This window comes from Vigna umbellata, chromosome 1 (assembly GCF_029865625.1).
Source record: "Vigna umbellata cultivar VRB3 chromosome 1, Vumbellata_1.0, whole genome shotgun sequence".
Taxonomy (NCBI): domain Eukaryota; kingdom Viridiplantae; phylum Streptophyta; class Magnoliopsida; order Fabales; family Fabaceae; genus Vigna; species Vigna umbellata.
In genome coordinates this window covers 47,050,284-47,067,545 of record NC_142165.1, presented here as the reverse complement: position 1 = coordinate 47,067,545, position 17,262 = coordinate 47,050,284, and the positions used below count along the sequence as shown (strand labels likewise).

The following is a 17,262-nucleotide window of genomic DNA, read 5'->3' as shown; positions in this document are numbered from 1 at the left end:
AAGCCATCTACAAATGAAAATAATACAGTTAGTCAATCTTCATCGGACGCCATAAATTTTGGCACTGAGGGTAGGTAAATTGGCCTCCAAAGTCTTTGTTACTGATTTTTATTTGATTAGTATTTACTTAACATTGTTCTACTTTTCTTTCAGGTGGAGCATTGCAAAATGATTATGTGTATGATGAATCTTCTGGGTATGGCTCTTATCTTCCATGTAAATTTTGGGAAATAGTCTGATATACATGACATTATTTATCTTTGTTGTAAATTTCAAAACCAAAAAAAAAATCATTATGGTATTAAGGAGGTGGCAAAAGTTGAGGGTTTGTACCCACTTCTTCTTCTAATGAATTCTGTTACCAAAAAGAGCTGTTATAAGCTTGTTCTGACATCAATATTTGATGGTCCAGGTACTATTATAGCAGCAGTTTGGGCTATTATTATGATCCAAATACTGGGCTTTATTGCTCTGCAGCATCAGGACAATGGTACAACACATTCCTTTATCATCTTTTCGTGTGGTTTGTCAATTTTTATGCTGACATCTTTTAGCCTTTGTTTACAGTAAGTGGTGCCAAACATAGATGTGGATTTGGATGTGTCTTTAGTTGTTTGTTAAAATTTAATCTTGATTTATGATATTTTTTGTTGGAAACTATATCAAGAGATGTGATATGTGTACGTCAATTTATAGATCTTTGGTGGCATAAAAACATGCAGGGTGATTAGTTGTATAATTAACACCTTTGGCTGAGAGGAGTGATAGGTGTAAATTTTACTTGTTTTTGTTGCTTAAATTGTTGTGCTTTTGAGTAAGTTTTAGTGTTAATTCTCATGAAAAGTATGTAATTGTTGATATAAGTATAATTTTGACTGTTTAAATGTTTTTTGATGCTTTTGTTTGTTTATTTCGAAGTAGAATAAGGATTGGATACTATCAAAGACTTGGAGCGCATCATTTGGCTGTCGGCATCGAGAAGAGGACGCTGTTCTTCCGAGAGTTTCACGCCCAAGTGCGAAAGAGAAGGCGCCGAGCGCGATTTTACAGAGAGTCTAGCGCCCGGGCACGAGAGAAGGGGTGCCGGGCGCGACTTAGAAGGATGAAATAAGCCTGCGCGGACGCTCGTCGCCCAGTGAGTGGACGCCCGTCGCCCAGCGAGTGGACGCTCGTTGACCAGAGAACGAACGCCCATCGAACAGCAAGCCAGGACGTTCGTCAAGCGCGCAGCGCAGACGACGCTCGTCCAGCGCGCAGAAGAGGCTCGTCCAGCGCGTAGAGGACGCTCGTCCAGAAAGCGGAGAACGCTCGCCCAGCTGGCAGAGGACGCTCGTCCAGAAAGGAGACGCTCGCCCAGCGAGAAGTGGATGCTCGCCCAGCGAGTGCACGCCCGTGACTCAACAGTGGACGCTCGCCCAGCGAATAGATGCTGCTCGCCAAACGGTTGAATATTGGGTAAAAACAGACTCCATTGGGCACATGATCCAAACAAAGTTGATGAATGGAATCACAAATATAAGCATGATAATGTGAAATATTAGGCAAAGATTATGATATTTATATCGAAGTTCATCCCAAGGAACCATTTTTTGCAGAACTCTTCATGCAAAATTGCATTGGTACCAATGGCTAAATAACTGGGGACTTAAGGCAAAGGTTTTGCATAGTCAGGTCAACAAAGAAAATGCCGTTAATTTTTAAGTGCAAATTTTTTTTTAATCGTTATTGGACATACAAGTGATGTTTAGGCAATGATTATGACATTTATATTGAAATCTATGTCCAAGGAACTACTCTTTGTAAAACTCATTATGAAGAAACAACACTGGGAGCAAAGGCCAAATAAGTGGGGAGTTCAGGCAAAGATTTTGCATACACAGGTCAACTGTGAAAATGACATTGATTTTTAAGTGAACCAATTTTTTATAAGACTTATTGGACATGTAAGTGATGTTCAGGCATTTAATATCACATTTATATTGAACTCCATGCCTAAGGAATCATTCTTTGTAAAACTCATTGTGCATAAAGAACACCGGGAGCAAAGGGCAAATAAGTGGGGAGTTCTGACAAAGGTTATGCACCCAGGGGTCAACTATGAAAATGACATTAATTTTTAAGTGAACCAATTTTTTTTTAAGACTTATTCGACATACAAGTGATATTTAGTCATTTATTATCTCATTTATATCGAACTTCATGCCTAAGAAACCATTCTTTGTAAAACTCATTGCAGAAACAACACCGGGAGCAAAGGCCAAATAAGTGGAGAGTTCAGGCAAAGGTTTTGCACATAGGGGTCAACTGTGAAAATAGCATTGATTTTAAGTGAACCAATTTTTTTTAAAGACTTATTGGACATACAAGTGATGTTCAGACATTGATTATCACCTTTATATCAAACTCCATGCCCAAGGAACCATTCTTTGTAAAAATCGTTGTACAGAAACAACATTGGTAGCAAAGACCAAATAAGTGGGGAGTTCAAGCAAAGTTTTTGCAGAGATATTTCAACTTTCAAAATGACATTGATTTTTTAATGAATTTTTTTTAACACTTATTGGACATGCAAATGATCTTCAACCATTGATTATGTCATTTATTGAACATTTCTTTGATGATTTGTAACAAAAAATATGTACATTCAAACCTAATCATCACAATTTCAAATAGTGATAAGAAATCCATAAATGACATTCGTACTATCCATTTTGTAACAACCCTAAATGTTGCAACACTTCATTCCTCCACACAATATGGCGTCCGATGAAGATTGACTAACTGTATTATTTTCATCTGTAGATGACTTACTGTTATCATCCTCGTCAGCAAACATATCATAATCACCTTCACCCGTGCTAGAGGCTTCTCCACTAGCCAAATCCAAATGTTGATTTGATGGGCCTTCTTTTGCCCGGGCTAACTTCTCATATCCTTCTGAAAAGGGGAGAATGTAGAAGGCATAAGCATTAAGCAGTTAATACCACGAAACAGGCACCCTTCACTCCTTCTCATAAACCTAAATATCGACAACATCATAGAAAGAAGAAAGAAGAGCGAAGGAAAAATTGAAAATTAATAACCTGCCCCAAAATCCAACACTTAACTAATATGGAGGCCCAAAGATAGTTTCTCCAAACACTAAGAATAAACAAACACCATGTATGATATTGATAATAGAACAATAAGTTCTATCTTGCATCATGACCATAATAACAACATAAGTTGAACAGTATTATAATAGTAAAACCAAGTAGTTAAATCAAATAAATTATAAAATCAAACAGCATATTACATCATGTTGTTAACAATGTAAACATAATGAAACAACAAAACATAATATAAGTAGAATAAAGCATAGTGTATAACACTAACCCGCTTCACGATCAAAAACCTCTCGCTTTTCATGATAAAAAACCAGTGATTGCCTAAAACAAATGGATGATCTACAACTACTCTGGAGTGAATTGGAAAATAAATATTGTATTTTACAATGATACTTCAGTAGAACAAAGAAATAAAAAAATCAGAAAATTAAGAATGATAAAATACATACATACCGTTTCCCCAGGTTCAAGAACATTTGCAATCCGCCTCTTCATGACGGCAATATCTTTAGAAGAAAGGTCAGGCATGCCCTCATCCACATCATTAGTTGGTACAGATTTTAATGAAGAATATTTTGGATCAAATTCAATATTATCAAGCCATGCATCCTGCAAGGATCCCTAATTTATTAACAGAATTCAAATGAAATATCACAAATAAAGAAAGAAAACAACATAAATCCCTCACCTTAATCTCATTCTCTCTTACATATTCAACAAAATTGGCTGCTGCATGAAAATAACCTTCTTCCCTTTCTTTATCTAGGTTGAAAGGCTCAATTTGAATCCCGTCATCGACAAAATTCTCGCTATCCTGCCATAAGATATCACACATCACTGCCTGCCTATCTTTTACGTATCCAGTAACAGCTCATTGCACCAATAAACTTACTATAAAAATTATGTCAAATTAGGAATAAATCAGACTACAATAATACATTTGAACAGAAGCCCACATGAAATAAGCTTTACAAGCAAAATATTTACTCTACTAGTGTCCATGAAAAAGCACTTGATAGAAAGAGTAAAGATTTAGTTTAGATAAAAAAGTTCGTCCAGGTTGAAAACTTAAAGAAAACTTCAAAACAAACCTCATATGTCACTTCACCAACTGATAAGTCTATTCTGATACCTCCAGTGTCCTCACTAAAGAGTTCAGCAGTAAATTGATTTCTTAGATTTGCCCGCTCTTTGGCAGCTTTGGCAGCTACTTGGGGATTCGTTAAGTCAACTTCACCCTCCTCGACATTTCCTTTGTCCACAACTTCATCTCCTGGCTTCCCTTTCTTGCCCTTTGGAAACCTAACCCTTTTTGCTCTGTATAAATTCAACAGAAAATCTCAAAATTCAGTTCCACAAGCCAATCATTACAGCCTCTAAAGTTAAAGCCCCAACAAGGGGACTCATACACACACAACATATTACCACGAATGGGGTGTGAATGAACAGAAAACGGAAACTTAATACATAGTATTCATATTCAAGCACAATGAATTTAATTTAAACTCTCTTTAAGAAATGCCAGATATTTGAACTAGACAGGAGGTGACCAACATGATAGCAATCCCCAAATCAAAATGACGTCGGACCTGCGGCGCCCCTGAAACGGAACGGGCTGGAGGCGTTCGATCTCTCCGACACGGCCTTCAACAGTGAACGGCGGCACTCCGGCAAGCACTCCGTCTCTCTCTCTCGCTCGTGAACCCTTTCTCCAACTCTCTCGTCTCTCTGTCTAGGTCACAACATCCGTCCCTAATGTTCGCGCCGCTTCTCTCTCTACGAAGTTCGAAAATGAATTTCAAATTTGAAACGCAACTTCTACTCTGCCCGTGCCCGTCCCTCGCCACGTCAGAATTGAAGCAGGTTTTCTCAGATTTCAGCAGCTTTTTCCCATCAAAACGTGGACCGCTCACATGCTGACACGTAGGCTGTGTCGAAATGTTGTCAAATTAAGTTGTTCGAGTATCATTTTCCTAAAGTAAAATAGTTTTACATAAACAATTTAAACGTCTTGTCAAATAAAATATCTTAAAAAGCGAATGGGTCATTTGATTGTTATTTTCTTTATTTCTAAATTCTTATTTTTTTATTGTATTTTAATACATAAAAAACGAGTCATAGTAAGAAGAATAACAAAATTGAAAAAAAATTGACATTTGATATAAGAAATTTAATTCAAACTTTTTCAAAAAAACTGTTTATAAATATTGTTACGTTTTTAGAATGAATTGAAATAAAAAAAAAAAACTTTAAATTACTTATTTATAAAAATGATAATCTTTAAGGATCTTGGACTAAAATTAAAGTTCCAGGTATACATTTACAAATGTGATAAGCTTTCGTTCAGCATTAATTAATTAAAATTTAAAGTCCTTATTTGTAAAAAAAGAAAAAGGTAAACTTTTGGGGATATCTGTGTATTTTATTTTTCCTATTTGCAAAAGTTAAAACGCCTCTCTAAAACATGACGAAAAAAAAAACTGAGTTTTTCCTTTAAGCAGATCTAAGTCTAACCCAATTTTATTGTTTAAAAGGCTTGCTTGCAGTGCCTACGAGCTTTCGGCTTTGCCACTATTGAGGCTCTTTCGGATTGAATAGAAAACGCTCGAAGTGCTCCCATCGAAGGTTTTCACTGCCTCATTTTGTTTCTCGTAGTTCGCGGTAAACACTGAATCAATTTTCATTTTTCTTCTATGGATCAAAATTGACTCAAATTGATAATATGTTTTACTTTTCATGGATCATTTGATTTGGATTGATTCTTAAATGGTTATTGTCACGTCGTTGTTGAATGATGAGAGTGATGTTAGAAGGATTTTTCCATTTTTGTTTTGGTTGTATTGTACTGAGGATTTCATGACATGCTGTAATTGATAGTTGTAGGTCCCCACTTATGTGGGTATTTACTCTATGCAATTAAGTGAGTTTTCTTTTTTTTAGCTAGTCACTTGTGAGTGTGTGTGTTCAAAGTGTAGGCTTAAATGGCTTGCAATGTGGCATTGGTGGGTTTTGGATCCTTGAAGGAACCTGGTACTTCTTGAATGACTTCTCTTGTGATGTTCCTCTCTTTTAATAGGGTAACTTGCATTGTTGTTTGCATAATTTTCTAAGAAAGTAGGGTTGTAGACAAATCAAAGATTGATAAGAATGAGATATTCCTTCAATATAAATCTAATTTGTTTTTTTTTGACAAGTTTTTTATTTTATTATAAACGTGAGTTTCTTTTTGTCGGAGAATGTGGATTGGTTCATTCGGTTGATAATATTCGTGTGAAATTTCGGGAGGTGTGAGACTATGCATTTGAATTTGTTGTTTTTTTAGTTTTGTTGATATAACGAAATTCAATTGTTGACTATAGATCCTAATTTTTCATCATATGTACACTTTGTTATCAATTTAGTGACACTGGTTTTTTATATTTTCATTTTTTTCTCATTGACATGCAAGTGAACTTAGTTGACCAGAGCTTGCCAATTGGTAGAAAATTGTTTCGAAGTCTCTGTCTGGTGCGATGGTTTACATAACTGAGTGGGACAAATTTGTGGAGCAATCCATTCAGTTGTTCCGTGTTGATCCTGATTCTGTAATTCTATACCTTCAACGTTTTCTCGTTTCTTAAAGTAACAGAAGCCTGACAAACTTCATTCAGACTTTTGTTTTATTTTACTGTTATAAAAGCCTTTAATGGGTATATTTGCTCTGTTTTCATATTCAGTTGTGCAATACTCAATTGATTTTTTATAATTTAGTTTCTTGATTGTCCAAGTTATCCAACTTGTCCTTCTTGTTCTATTAAAACGTACTGAAAATGAAATTTCTTCAATTGTATTTGGAGCAGACACGGTATGTCATTAAGTGGGTGATAACTCCTTAAATTTGCATTCTTTTAGGTGTTTATGAGTCTATGTTAGTCTATTTTAGTCTTTACTTGTTTAGAATTAGGCTAGATTTAGGTTTTTCTTTAAATTCTTTAGTTTTGTATAATTTTAGTTAAAAATAGGTTTTTAGGTGTATTTTGTAGAATTTTTAAATAATTAGAAAATTAAAATTGTTTTTAGAAAATCTTTTGATAAAAATTCTTTTTTTTATTTGATTTTCTCTTTTTTCTTTAATTTTGGATTAATACTCTTTGTGCAGTGGTGCTCCTGGACTCTTTGGGCTGTTTGAATTGAAGCTGATTAACATTTGGGCCACTGCTGCCACGCTTGAAGTTGGTGCTGATGCCACTGAATTGGGCCGTCTTAAGCTGGGCCGCGAGGAAGCTTTCTGCACCGCTGCTGGAATGCACTGAATTGGCGCTGCTGGCATAGACCGGGTTGATTGCACAAGCAGCAGCTGCCTTGGGGGTCTCTTCCCCTCGTTTTTATTTGAAGAAAGAACCCAAAGCTAGGGCAAAGCTAAAGGTGAGAGAGGAAAGCTCCCAATGTTCATAGAGAGACAATTCTTTAGTTTCATAGAGTAGAGAGCGGCGGGTGACAGACACTGCGTTATAGGTTTATCGCTTTCATGGTTTATCGCGCTTTTCTTCGATTCTAGATTTCACTGAGTTGCGAGGGTGACAGGCCGTGATTTTCGGTGATTTCTGGTATCATGTACTTTTATCTTCAATGTTTAATGTTTAATGCAATTCTGATTCCTTTTATGGATTCTTTTGATTGGTTGATAATAGTTTAGGTTTTATTACTTGATTTCATTTGCTGTTCACGATAAGTTGTTTCTGGCAGTTTGTTTTCATTGAAAATTTATAGGTTTTTAGAATTAGATTGTATGTTTTAAGTGCATCTAGACTAGACTGTGCATTTGATATTGAATAAAAGCTTGCATCAGACTCACAATTGCTATGGTTTGGTACAGAGAGTATACAAGAGGGTATGATTTTACAGGATGTCTTCCTGAGTTGCAAGTGAATACTATTCTGCACTAATCTTTGCTTTTAGGTTTCTGATTCATGGTTTTAACCAATGAGTTTGTTCTGCTCCTTAGTTAGGTGTTACTTGTTAAATTGTTCTTCATTTTAGTTTGAGCATTCTATCTGCAACCTGTAGGTCTAGTTACTTGTTTTCTATTTTTTTTAAATTGGAACTCTTTCTCATAGATTAGAAATTCTTTTCCATGTTAATTTCATTTTTTTATGTTACTGTGGATTGGAAATTAAAATAGTTTTAGTTTAGATTTTTCTGTATTTTCAATTTCAGATTTTATTCTTTGATCATGATACACAGTCTTAAGTTTTGTTTCAGTTGTGTGTAAATAGTAATAGATCCAGTTTAATGAGTGACAGTTAAATAGCTTTTCATATAGGATGTTGTTCATTTAGAATAGTTTAGTTTTGACATTTTCTCTTTTTGATTAATTTCATTTTTTTCTTTTAAACAGTTTACAGATTTTAAATTCTCTTTTCCTTTATAAATTTCATTCTTTCATTTTTATTTCCCCACCTTGCATTAGTTAATAGGTAGTAAATAAATAAAATACAAGAGTTAACTTTAATTGTACTGAGTCCTTGGATTGATACCTAGGTTGACTCCTACATTAGTGGAAAAACTTAGTTTGTTCTGATTTTAGGTGACAAAAATCAGTTTAACAGTGGGTTTTGTATTTTTAGCTAGTCACTTGTGAGTGTGTGTGTGTTTTCAAAGTGTAGGCTTAAATGGCATGCAATGTGGCATTGGTGGTTTTGGATCCCTGAAGGAACCTGGTACTTCTTGAATGGCTTCTCTTGTCATGTTCCTCTCTTTTAATAGGGTAACTTGCATTGTTCTTTGCATAATTTACTAAGAAAGTAGGGTTGTAGACAAATCGAGGATCGATAAGAATGAGATATCTTCAATATAAATCTAATTTGTTTTTTCTGACAAGTTTTTTATTTCATTATAAACGTGAGTTTCTATTTTTACCAGAGAATGTGGATTGGTTCATTCGGTTGATAATATTTGTGTGAAATTTCGGGAGGTGTGAGACTATGCATTTGAATTTGTTGTTTTTTTAGTTTTGTTGACATAATGAAATTTAATTGCTGACTATAGATCCTAATTTTTCATCATATGTACACTTTGTTATCAATTTAGTGACACTGGTTTTTTATATTTTCATTTTTTTCTCATTGATATGCAGGTGAACTTAGTTGACCAGAGCTTGACAATTGGCAGAAAATTGTTTCGAAGTATCTGTCTGGTGCGATGGTTTACATAACTGAGTGGGACAAATTTGTGGAGCAATCCATTCAGTTGTTTCGTGCTGATCCTGACTCTGTAATTCTATACCTTCAACGTTTTCTCGTTTCTTAAAGTAACATAACCCTGACAAACTTCATTCAGACTTTTGTTTTATTTTACTGTTATAAAAGCCTTTAATTGGAATATTTGCTCTGTTTTCATATTCACTTGGGCAATACTCAATTGATTTTTTATAATTCAGTTTCTTGATTGTCCAAGTTATCCAACTTGTCCTTCTTGTTCTATTAAAACGTACTGAAAATGAAATTTCTTCAATTGTATTTGGAGCAGACACGGTATGTCATGAAGTACAGGCATTGTGATGGCAAGTTGGTACTTAGGGTCACTGATAACCGGCAGGTATCAGTTTGTTTTTCTAGAACAAAACAAATATATATTCAATGTATTTTAATTTTTAAATGCCAGTCTTTTGTGCATGTTTGAGATTGTAAATGTGGATTAACATGAAATCATAATTTGATTCTTCTATACAAAATGTGTTAATGGGTTTAAAGTGTTCAGCCAAGTTTATCTGCTGAGAGATAGAGTTAACTTGTTTCCTCCATCCAAAATTACATAACAGTTTATTAGTTAACTAGAGAGTTTGGCAATCTTGCAGTTCATGGTTGTCTATTTTTGCTGCCAACTTAATGAATGGCATGATCCAATTATTTTCTTTGCTCCCTAATGAGTTGTGTGCCATGCTGAATTGGTTCCATGGGTGAATTACTTTGGATTGTTACTCCAAGGTCGTATCACCCATTTTGATCAAAATACCCTAATTGCTGCACGACCCTTTCCTAATACATGATCCCTCTCTCTGCCTTTGTTTGTTCCTCTTTTCCCTTGTAATTCTCCCTCTCTACTCTAACCTACTTGATCCTCTCTTTCCTCTTGTTTTGTGTTCTGTTCTCCTTCTAAAGTTACTGTAAATGTTAAAAAGGTGGAGGTGCTTGTAGAATAAATTACACTAATCAGTCGTAAGGTTATGTGAAATTACACAAGCACCTTCTGCTTATTAACATCTACCTTATAGGGGTAGACGGTGTAATGCTTTCAAACAATTAGGGTGGTTACTGTAATGCATAAAGAATGTTAGTATAATGTTTTTTAAACAATTAAGGGAGGTGTGCAGGGATGGAAAAATTCAGGAATGTTTTTTGTATTTTTAAGAGGTGGTTAGTGCAATTTACTCTACTATTTATTTTGTTGTTGATGTGATTTGAAAGTTGAGGTTTGTAATCTAGTGATTATTTACTATCTGATTATATTAGTATCTCACTTTATAAGGTATTTGGTTTGGATAGAGGATAAATGGACTACTCTTCTTCTAGGACTATAAACACCTCATTCTGTTTTGCTTAAAGTCTAAATTAGTTCTTTTGTTTTTTGGCGAGCATCAATGTCATGAACATTGCCTGATTGTGTTTCCAAATAATTTGGAATGAAATATGAGTTTAAGGCTGATCAATGGCCTAATTGGACATTAAGTTAATGTTTTGTTGAATGTTCCGTTCTCCTCTGGCATTATATAATTTAGATAATTTTAGAGAAATGTTAGCAATACACCAAGGAATTCAACTTGGGATTGTATTGAGACTTGGAAAGGGGATACAAAATCGTAAACCATGGAACCACAACATGATGCATAAGGTTCTATAAGATATATAAAATTCGTACAAATGCATGTAATATAAGAGAGAAAAACCCATGTAACATTTAATTAAGGTTAAATTTATAATCACATACTAATAAGCATATGAAAGTCAGTGGCTAAACCCCACACAAAGCTCATTTCACAAGTCATAAATAACAAAGCAGCATAAAAATGACTGTAGTAGTGCCAAGTAGCAAAACACAACATTTGAACTCTTAGACTAGATCTCTAAAATAGATCATCCAAATTGAAATCATAATTGCTCTAGAGATCCTTATTTCTTCCACAGTAGAGAATCAATGGACCAACCAAGCCGAGCAGCAGAAGTAGAGAAACCAAACAGAGAGTTTGCAACCTCAAGCACACAATAAAGAGCTCTGGTTGCAGTGGTTCATGCAATGCATTTTGGGGGCCTGGTACGAGATGACACATGTTGCAATAGAGTTTGAAAAGGATGTGGTGATGTCAGGTCAATGAAGGTGTTTTTCTCTGTTGCTAGTGGGTTTTATGGGCTTAGGTTTACAAGAGCCCAAAATGAAAAAGAAACTTAACACGGTTCCAAAAGTTGGCTCTCAAAAAGGATCCACACAAACTTAAAAGCTCTCAAATTCCACGTTTTTTACACAATAAAGGCATTTTTGACGTCAAGCTGAAATTGTCTAATGGTGAATGGCTGTAATGGAAAAGAGAAGTCAAATAGATGTCATTTTAGTAATAGGAGGGGAGGTGTCAATATAATCTTGGCCATAGATTTGTGTGTAGCTTTTGGCAACCAGTCCAATTTTATAGCGACCAATGGTTCCATCTTGTCTTGTTTTAAGAGTATACAACCATTATCACCAAACAATTGATTTTCTAGCTGGAAGAGGAACCAACACCTAAGTACCACTACTTTGAAATGCACACTTCTCCCTCAATCATTGGTTGTCTCCACTCTGGATGGGATAGAGTTTCACCGTGTGACTTAGGAAAATTAATAGAAGATAATGTGGATATACAAGCATAGTGTATGGTGGAAAGTTGATGATAACTAAGGTTTGTATGGTGCGGACGAGGATTAATGATAGAATGTATACCTTCTGAACAAAAATAGGCCGATCATTTTTAGAGGAGACCGGATCTAGTGCAGGAAAGGTTGATGGGGAAGGATTAGGCATGTCCTCCACTATACCTATGAAGATCAGAAGAGAAAAGTCGATACCATTTTTGACAAGGATTATATCCCATGAAGACACATTTAAATAACCAAGGAAAAATTTATCTCAACCAAGTGTGATGTTTTGTACAATAAAGATTGTACAGAGGGCAACAAGGAAAAAAGGACACAGCGGGCTACCCAATTCTTAAGGAAAGATGATGACATCCAATTAATGAGATAGCATGTTCTAAGGATAACATGTCCCCAAAATTGGTGAAGATGACTATGAAGAAGTACCCAAATAGTATGAATAAAATATATGTTTTTGTTTTTGGCTTCTCCTTTTTGTTGAGGATTATGATTACACGAAGTCTGGTGAATGATATTATTTGATAACTTATTGAAATTGGCTCGACAAATATTCACATGAGCATTGCCACCACGAAAAAAAGTTATGCATATATAATATTGTGTTTTTGATTTCATAAATATAAGTTTGAAACATAGAAAACACTTTCGATCATTCAATAACCATGTCTAGATATATCTAGAATAACCATAAAATCCAAGTACATGTAGAATAACCATCAATAAAGGTAACAATATTTAAAATAAAAAGGGGTAATAGTATGGGAAGGATGCCAAATATCAGAGTGAATTAAAGGAAAAAGAGACAACTTGTTTATTAAGACAGTCAAGAAAAGATCGAGGAACATGTTTACTTAATTATGATTCACATTTCAAAGAAGACAGACATTGCCTTTTGCAATTTTGTCAACCTGGGATGTCTTAATTTTTAATGAATCATCATTGATAGATCACCGAAGCACATAGCCGTGGTGATGGAGAGAGGTAGTAAAAGCCATGTGACTCAAATCTAGCATCAATTGTCTGGTTTGATATCCGATCCTTCAAGGTAACATTATTTTTAATAAAGTTCAAGATAATATCATGGGAATTGGTTAAATGGGTAATAGAAAGTAAATTAGGAGATCAATTACGGGTATAAAAACAACAAAGTCAACTGTAAGGTATGAGAAGGGTTATGTAGTACTTATGCTACAAGCTTGTGTTTGTGAACCATTAATTGCAGTTATAAAAGGAAAATTGACAACGGTAGTAAAGGAAGAGAAAAGAGAAGGATTACTAGATACATGATCAATTGCACTGGAGTCAATGACCCAAGGACCAAGGGAGGGAGATTGAGAGAGACCAGTGAATGAATTACGGTGTGTGCCACCAAAGCAGTGTTACTGGAGGATTGGCATGTTGCATACCATAAAGTGTTTAAACATTGGTGTAGATAAATCAACCAATAAGGTAGGAGCAACAGGTGACTTAACAATATATGGTTGGGCAATATTGTGTGATTGAGGGGTTTTCCCATTTAGCTTCAAATACCTATCAATTGTATGTCCAATGCGATGACATAACATGGTTTGCATTTTGGATGATGTTTGTGGATGAATTGGCACGATGCGATCACAACCCTATATTTGCTGGAAAGAGTGGTGGTTGTCAAAAACTCATTGGAAGCTGTGCCTAAATAGTGAAAGGGAACCTGTGAAAGGTTTGCAAAAAAATAAAAATCCTTCAAAGACAAATGGGTCTACCGGACACATTTCCGAAAAACAAGATCTTATGATAAACTTTAGAAAAGAAAGAAACATTGAGCTAAGACCGTGTTTATGAAGCAACGTGGGTGTTTCAATTATATCTATCTAGAAAAAGGAATGAATGCAATGAATAGATGAAATTTGATATCCTCTGAAAATAATGTGATATGGAAATAAATAAAAACATTCCTAATAATACATATATAATCTAGATTATGTTGATTATATAATATCAATTTTGTTGGAATAATAATTAAATCTGTGTATGCTAGTGTAATCACTAAGTCTAAAGTAGGGAGTAGTGTGTTGGGAAGTCTCTTCCAACTATACCTAGTTCTGTTCCTAGCAGTCAAGTACAGTCCTTTGATTTTTTCATCTCCCTAGTGTATCAGCTCTTTATTGTTATAAATAGAAGACCATAAGAGGGTCCTTTAAGCCCTCCAAAAGTGTTTTCTCTGTTTTTAATCTTAAGTAACTCCATACTTCTTTAACTACGGCAATACACGTGAAGTTACCCATTAATGTTTCAGTTGGGTTGCCCTTTTAATTCGGGTGGTATATAACTCTGCCAATAAAATTATTCTATCAGATTCTCTAAAGAAGAATATAATATGCATAAAAGAAGCTTAAGATTAAAACAGAGAGGAAATATATTTTTGAGGGCTTGAAAGACCCCTCTAATCATCTTCTATTTATAATGATAGAAATCTGATATAATGGGAAGATGAAAGATCAAAAAAGTTTACTAGATACCTAGGGACATAACTAGGTACAACAGGAAGCAGCTCCCAACACACTACTCCCTTCTTAGACTTAATAATGACTCTAACATTATAATTATTCTGACAAAGAAAATAATATACTAATAAAATTCTCATGATTGTTGGTGGTGAAAATTTAATTTAGCCGCGTATGAGCTCTCATTTTAATTAGCAGAACAAAATCTGTTATTCAATGATTTGTAATAATTATATTCCTAGCAATTAGCATCATTTTCCATTGTTTTATGATTGACTGCCTCTTACATTATTAGCCTCGTAATCTTAATTTCTAATTGTCAATTGTTGTACTTTTTACAGTGTCTAAAGTACAAGACAGACCAAGCACAGGAGGCTAAGAAGATGGAAAAACTGAACAATATGTTCTTTGCTTTGATGGCCCGTGGTCCTGATGGTATGTCTTACTCTAAGCTGTTAATGTGATGATGCTTTAACTAAAAAGACTTCTGTGCAACATTCGTGTTATCTATAAAACTGGTCAAAGACAGATTCTTTTGAGAATACGAAACCACTCAGTGCAATATTCCTTTATGGTTTACATTGATTGTGTTTTGGATATTCTTTCTTGTCTGGTGCTGAGATTTCTTTCTACATTCTCCGTCACTTGTAATTCTGCAGTTGATCTATCAGAAGTCACTGGAAAAGAGCAAATGGATGCTCAACCAAGCAAGAAAGGAAGAGGAAGGAAGCAATAACTTGCTCTTTGCGAGACATGATGGTTTTGAGTCAGAGGACTTTCTAAGAATTTGAACAGTTATACTTTTCCCGATCTAATTATTACTTCTTCAGATTCTATGATGAAAGTGGTTGTATATTGAAGTTTTGAAGTCTGAATTTCTGATCTTTTGGAAGTCTTGAGTATTACAGAATTTAGTTATGCCACCAAGATTTACTGTGCATCGTTACCGTTATTGAATCCTTTTATATCCAATGGTGCAGCCAAACCACTGTGTCAGCAGTTCATCATCAAACTAGAATTTCCTTACTAACTTAGCAATTACAAAATATTGTTGAAGCTACAACAGGCTAAGGCCAACTTACAGGATTCATAGTTCATAGTCACTGGGAGTGAATATTGGATGCCATCCCCCAAGGAGTATGGAATTTTAGATTACACGTTATTGGTATGGTATGGTATGGGATTGACTGCTGCTTCCAACACCTTTTTTTTTTCCTGCACCGTTATAAAACTATAAATTCCATTTTACCCTTATTCATTCATTCTTTGACCACCACAAACCCATGACGGTTTTATTCAATCACTGTTCAAGAGATCATTCTAACGTGACTTTGCAACGTAAACCTGCGTTACTTATTTTTTCGTATGAAATTAGTTCACCGCTTCTATGTTAGTTCATGGGCATGAATCTCGTTAAGGAGTGGTATTAAAATTAAGAAAATAATTGATAATATAAAATTACAATTGCTTATAGGGCTAAAGGGTGTACATAAACCAAAAAATTTAAATACTTATCTGAATTAATAGTTACTTATCTGAATTAAAAAAAATTCAAGATATTTTAATAAATTTAAATGGTTCTAATACTTCTGTTAGTTTAGGACATGCAGATTCTTAATCTTATTCTTCAAAATTATAAACTGAAATTGTGAAAGATACCATTATAATACAATCAACAAATTATGTTAAAGTAAAATAGTTTTACATAAACAATTTAAACGTCTTGTCAAATAAAATATCTTAAAAAGCAAATGGGTCATTTGATTGTTATTTTCTTTATTTCTAAATTCTTATTTTTTTATTGTATTTTAATACATAAAAAACGAGTCATAGTAAGAAGAATAACAAAATTGAAAAAAAATTGACATTTGATATAAGAAACTTAATTCAAACTTTTTCAAAAAAAAACTGTTTATAAATATTGTTACGTTTTTAGAATGAATTGAAATAAAAAAAAAACTTTAAATTACTTATTTATAAAAATGATAATCTTTGAGGATCTTGGACTAAAATTAAAGTTCCAGGTATACATTTACAAATGTGCTAAGCTTTCGTTCAGCATTAATTAATTAAAATTTAAAGTCCTTATTTGTAAAAAAAGAAAAAGGTAAACTTTTGGGGATATCTGTGTATTTTATTTTTCCTATTTGCAGAAGTTAAAACGCCTCTCTAAAACATGACGAAAAAAAAACTGAGTTTTTCCTTTAAGCAGAACTAAGTCTAACCCAATTTTATTGTTTAAAAGGCTTGCTTGCAGTGCCTACGAGCTTTCGGCTTTGCCACTATTGAGGCTCTTTCGGATTGAATAGAAAACGCTCGAAGTGCTCCCATCGAAGGGTTTTCACTGCCTCATTTTGTTTCTCGTAGTTCGCGATAAACACTGAATCGATTTTCATTTTTCTTCTATGGATCAAAATTGACTCAAATTGATAATATGTTTTACTTTTCATGGATCATTTGATTTGGATTGATTCTTAAATGGTTATTGTCACGTCGTTGTTGAATGATGAGAGTGATGTTAGAAGGATTTTTCCATTTTTGTTTTGGTTGTCATGTACTGAGGATTTCATGACATGCTGTAATTGATAGTTGTAGGTCCCCACTTATGTGGGTATTTACTCTATGCAATTAAGTGAGTTTTCTTTTTTTTAGCTAGTCACTTGTGAGTGTGTGTGTTCAAAGTGTAGGCTTAAATGGCTTGCAATGTGGCATTGGTGGGTTTTGGATCCTTGAAGGAACCTGGTACTTCTTGAATGGCTTCTCTTGTGATGTTCCTCTCTTTTAATAGGG

The 17,262-nt window shown here is 34.4% G+C and overlaps 2 protein-coding genes across 4 annotated transcripts; one reads left to right on the top strand and one right to left on the bottom strand.

The window, feature by feature from the left end:
- Positions 1 to 2,722: 2,722 nt before the first annotated feature.
- LOC148205519 (uncharacterized) lies at positions 2,723 to 5,791 on the bottom strand. Its single transcript, XM_088104712.1, has 6 exons — positions 5,661 to 5,791; positions 4,199 to 4,424; positions 3,796 to 3,921; positions 3,561 to 3,716; positions 3,376 to 3,499; positions 2,723 to 2,937 (listed from the first exon to the last, which is right to left on the bottom strand). Exons 1-6 carry the CDS (start codon positions 5,789 to 5,791, stop codon positions 2,723 to 2,725), a joined length of 978 nt encoding a protein of 325 aa, XP_087960838.1.
- Positions 5,792 to 7,361: 1,570 nt separating this feature from the next.
- Positions 7,362 to 15,412, top strand: LOC148205518 (signal recognition particle 9 kDa protein-like). Of its 3 annotated transcripts, none has more exons than XM_088103408.1 (5): positions 7,362 to 7,511; positions 9,223 to 9,359; positions 9,615 to 9,683; positions 14,814 to 14,907; positions 15,132 to 15,412. In XM_088103408.1, exons 2-5 carry the CDS (start codon positions 9,288 to 9,290, stop codon positions 15,206 to 15,208), a joined length of 312 nt encoding a protein of 103 aa, XP_087959534.1. In that variant the 5' UTR covers positions 7,362 to 7,511; positions 9,223 to 9,287; the 3' UTR covers positions 15,209 to 15,412. The 3 variants fall into 3 exon arrangements, with proteins under 3 accessions (XP_087959534.1, XP_087959533.1, XP_087959532.1); XM_088103407.1 differs by having other exon boundaries at positions 7,421 to 7,700; XM_088103406.1 differs by having other exon boundaries at positions 7,422 to 7,693.
- Positions 15,413 to 17,262: the final 1,850 nt, after the last annotated feature.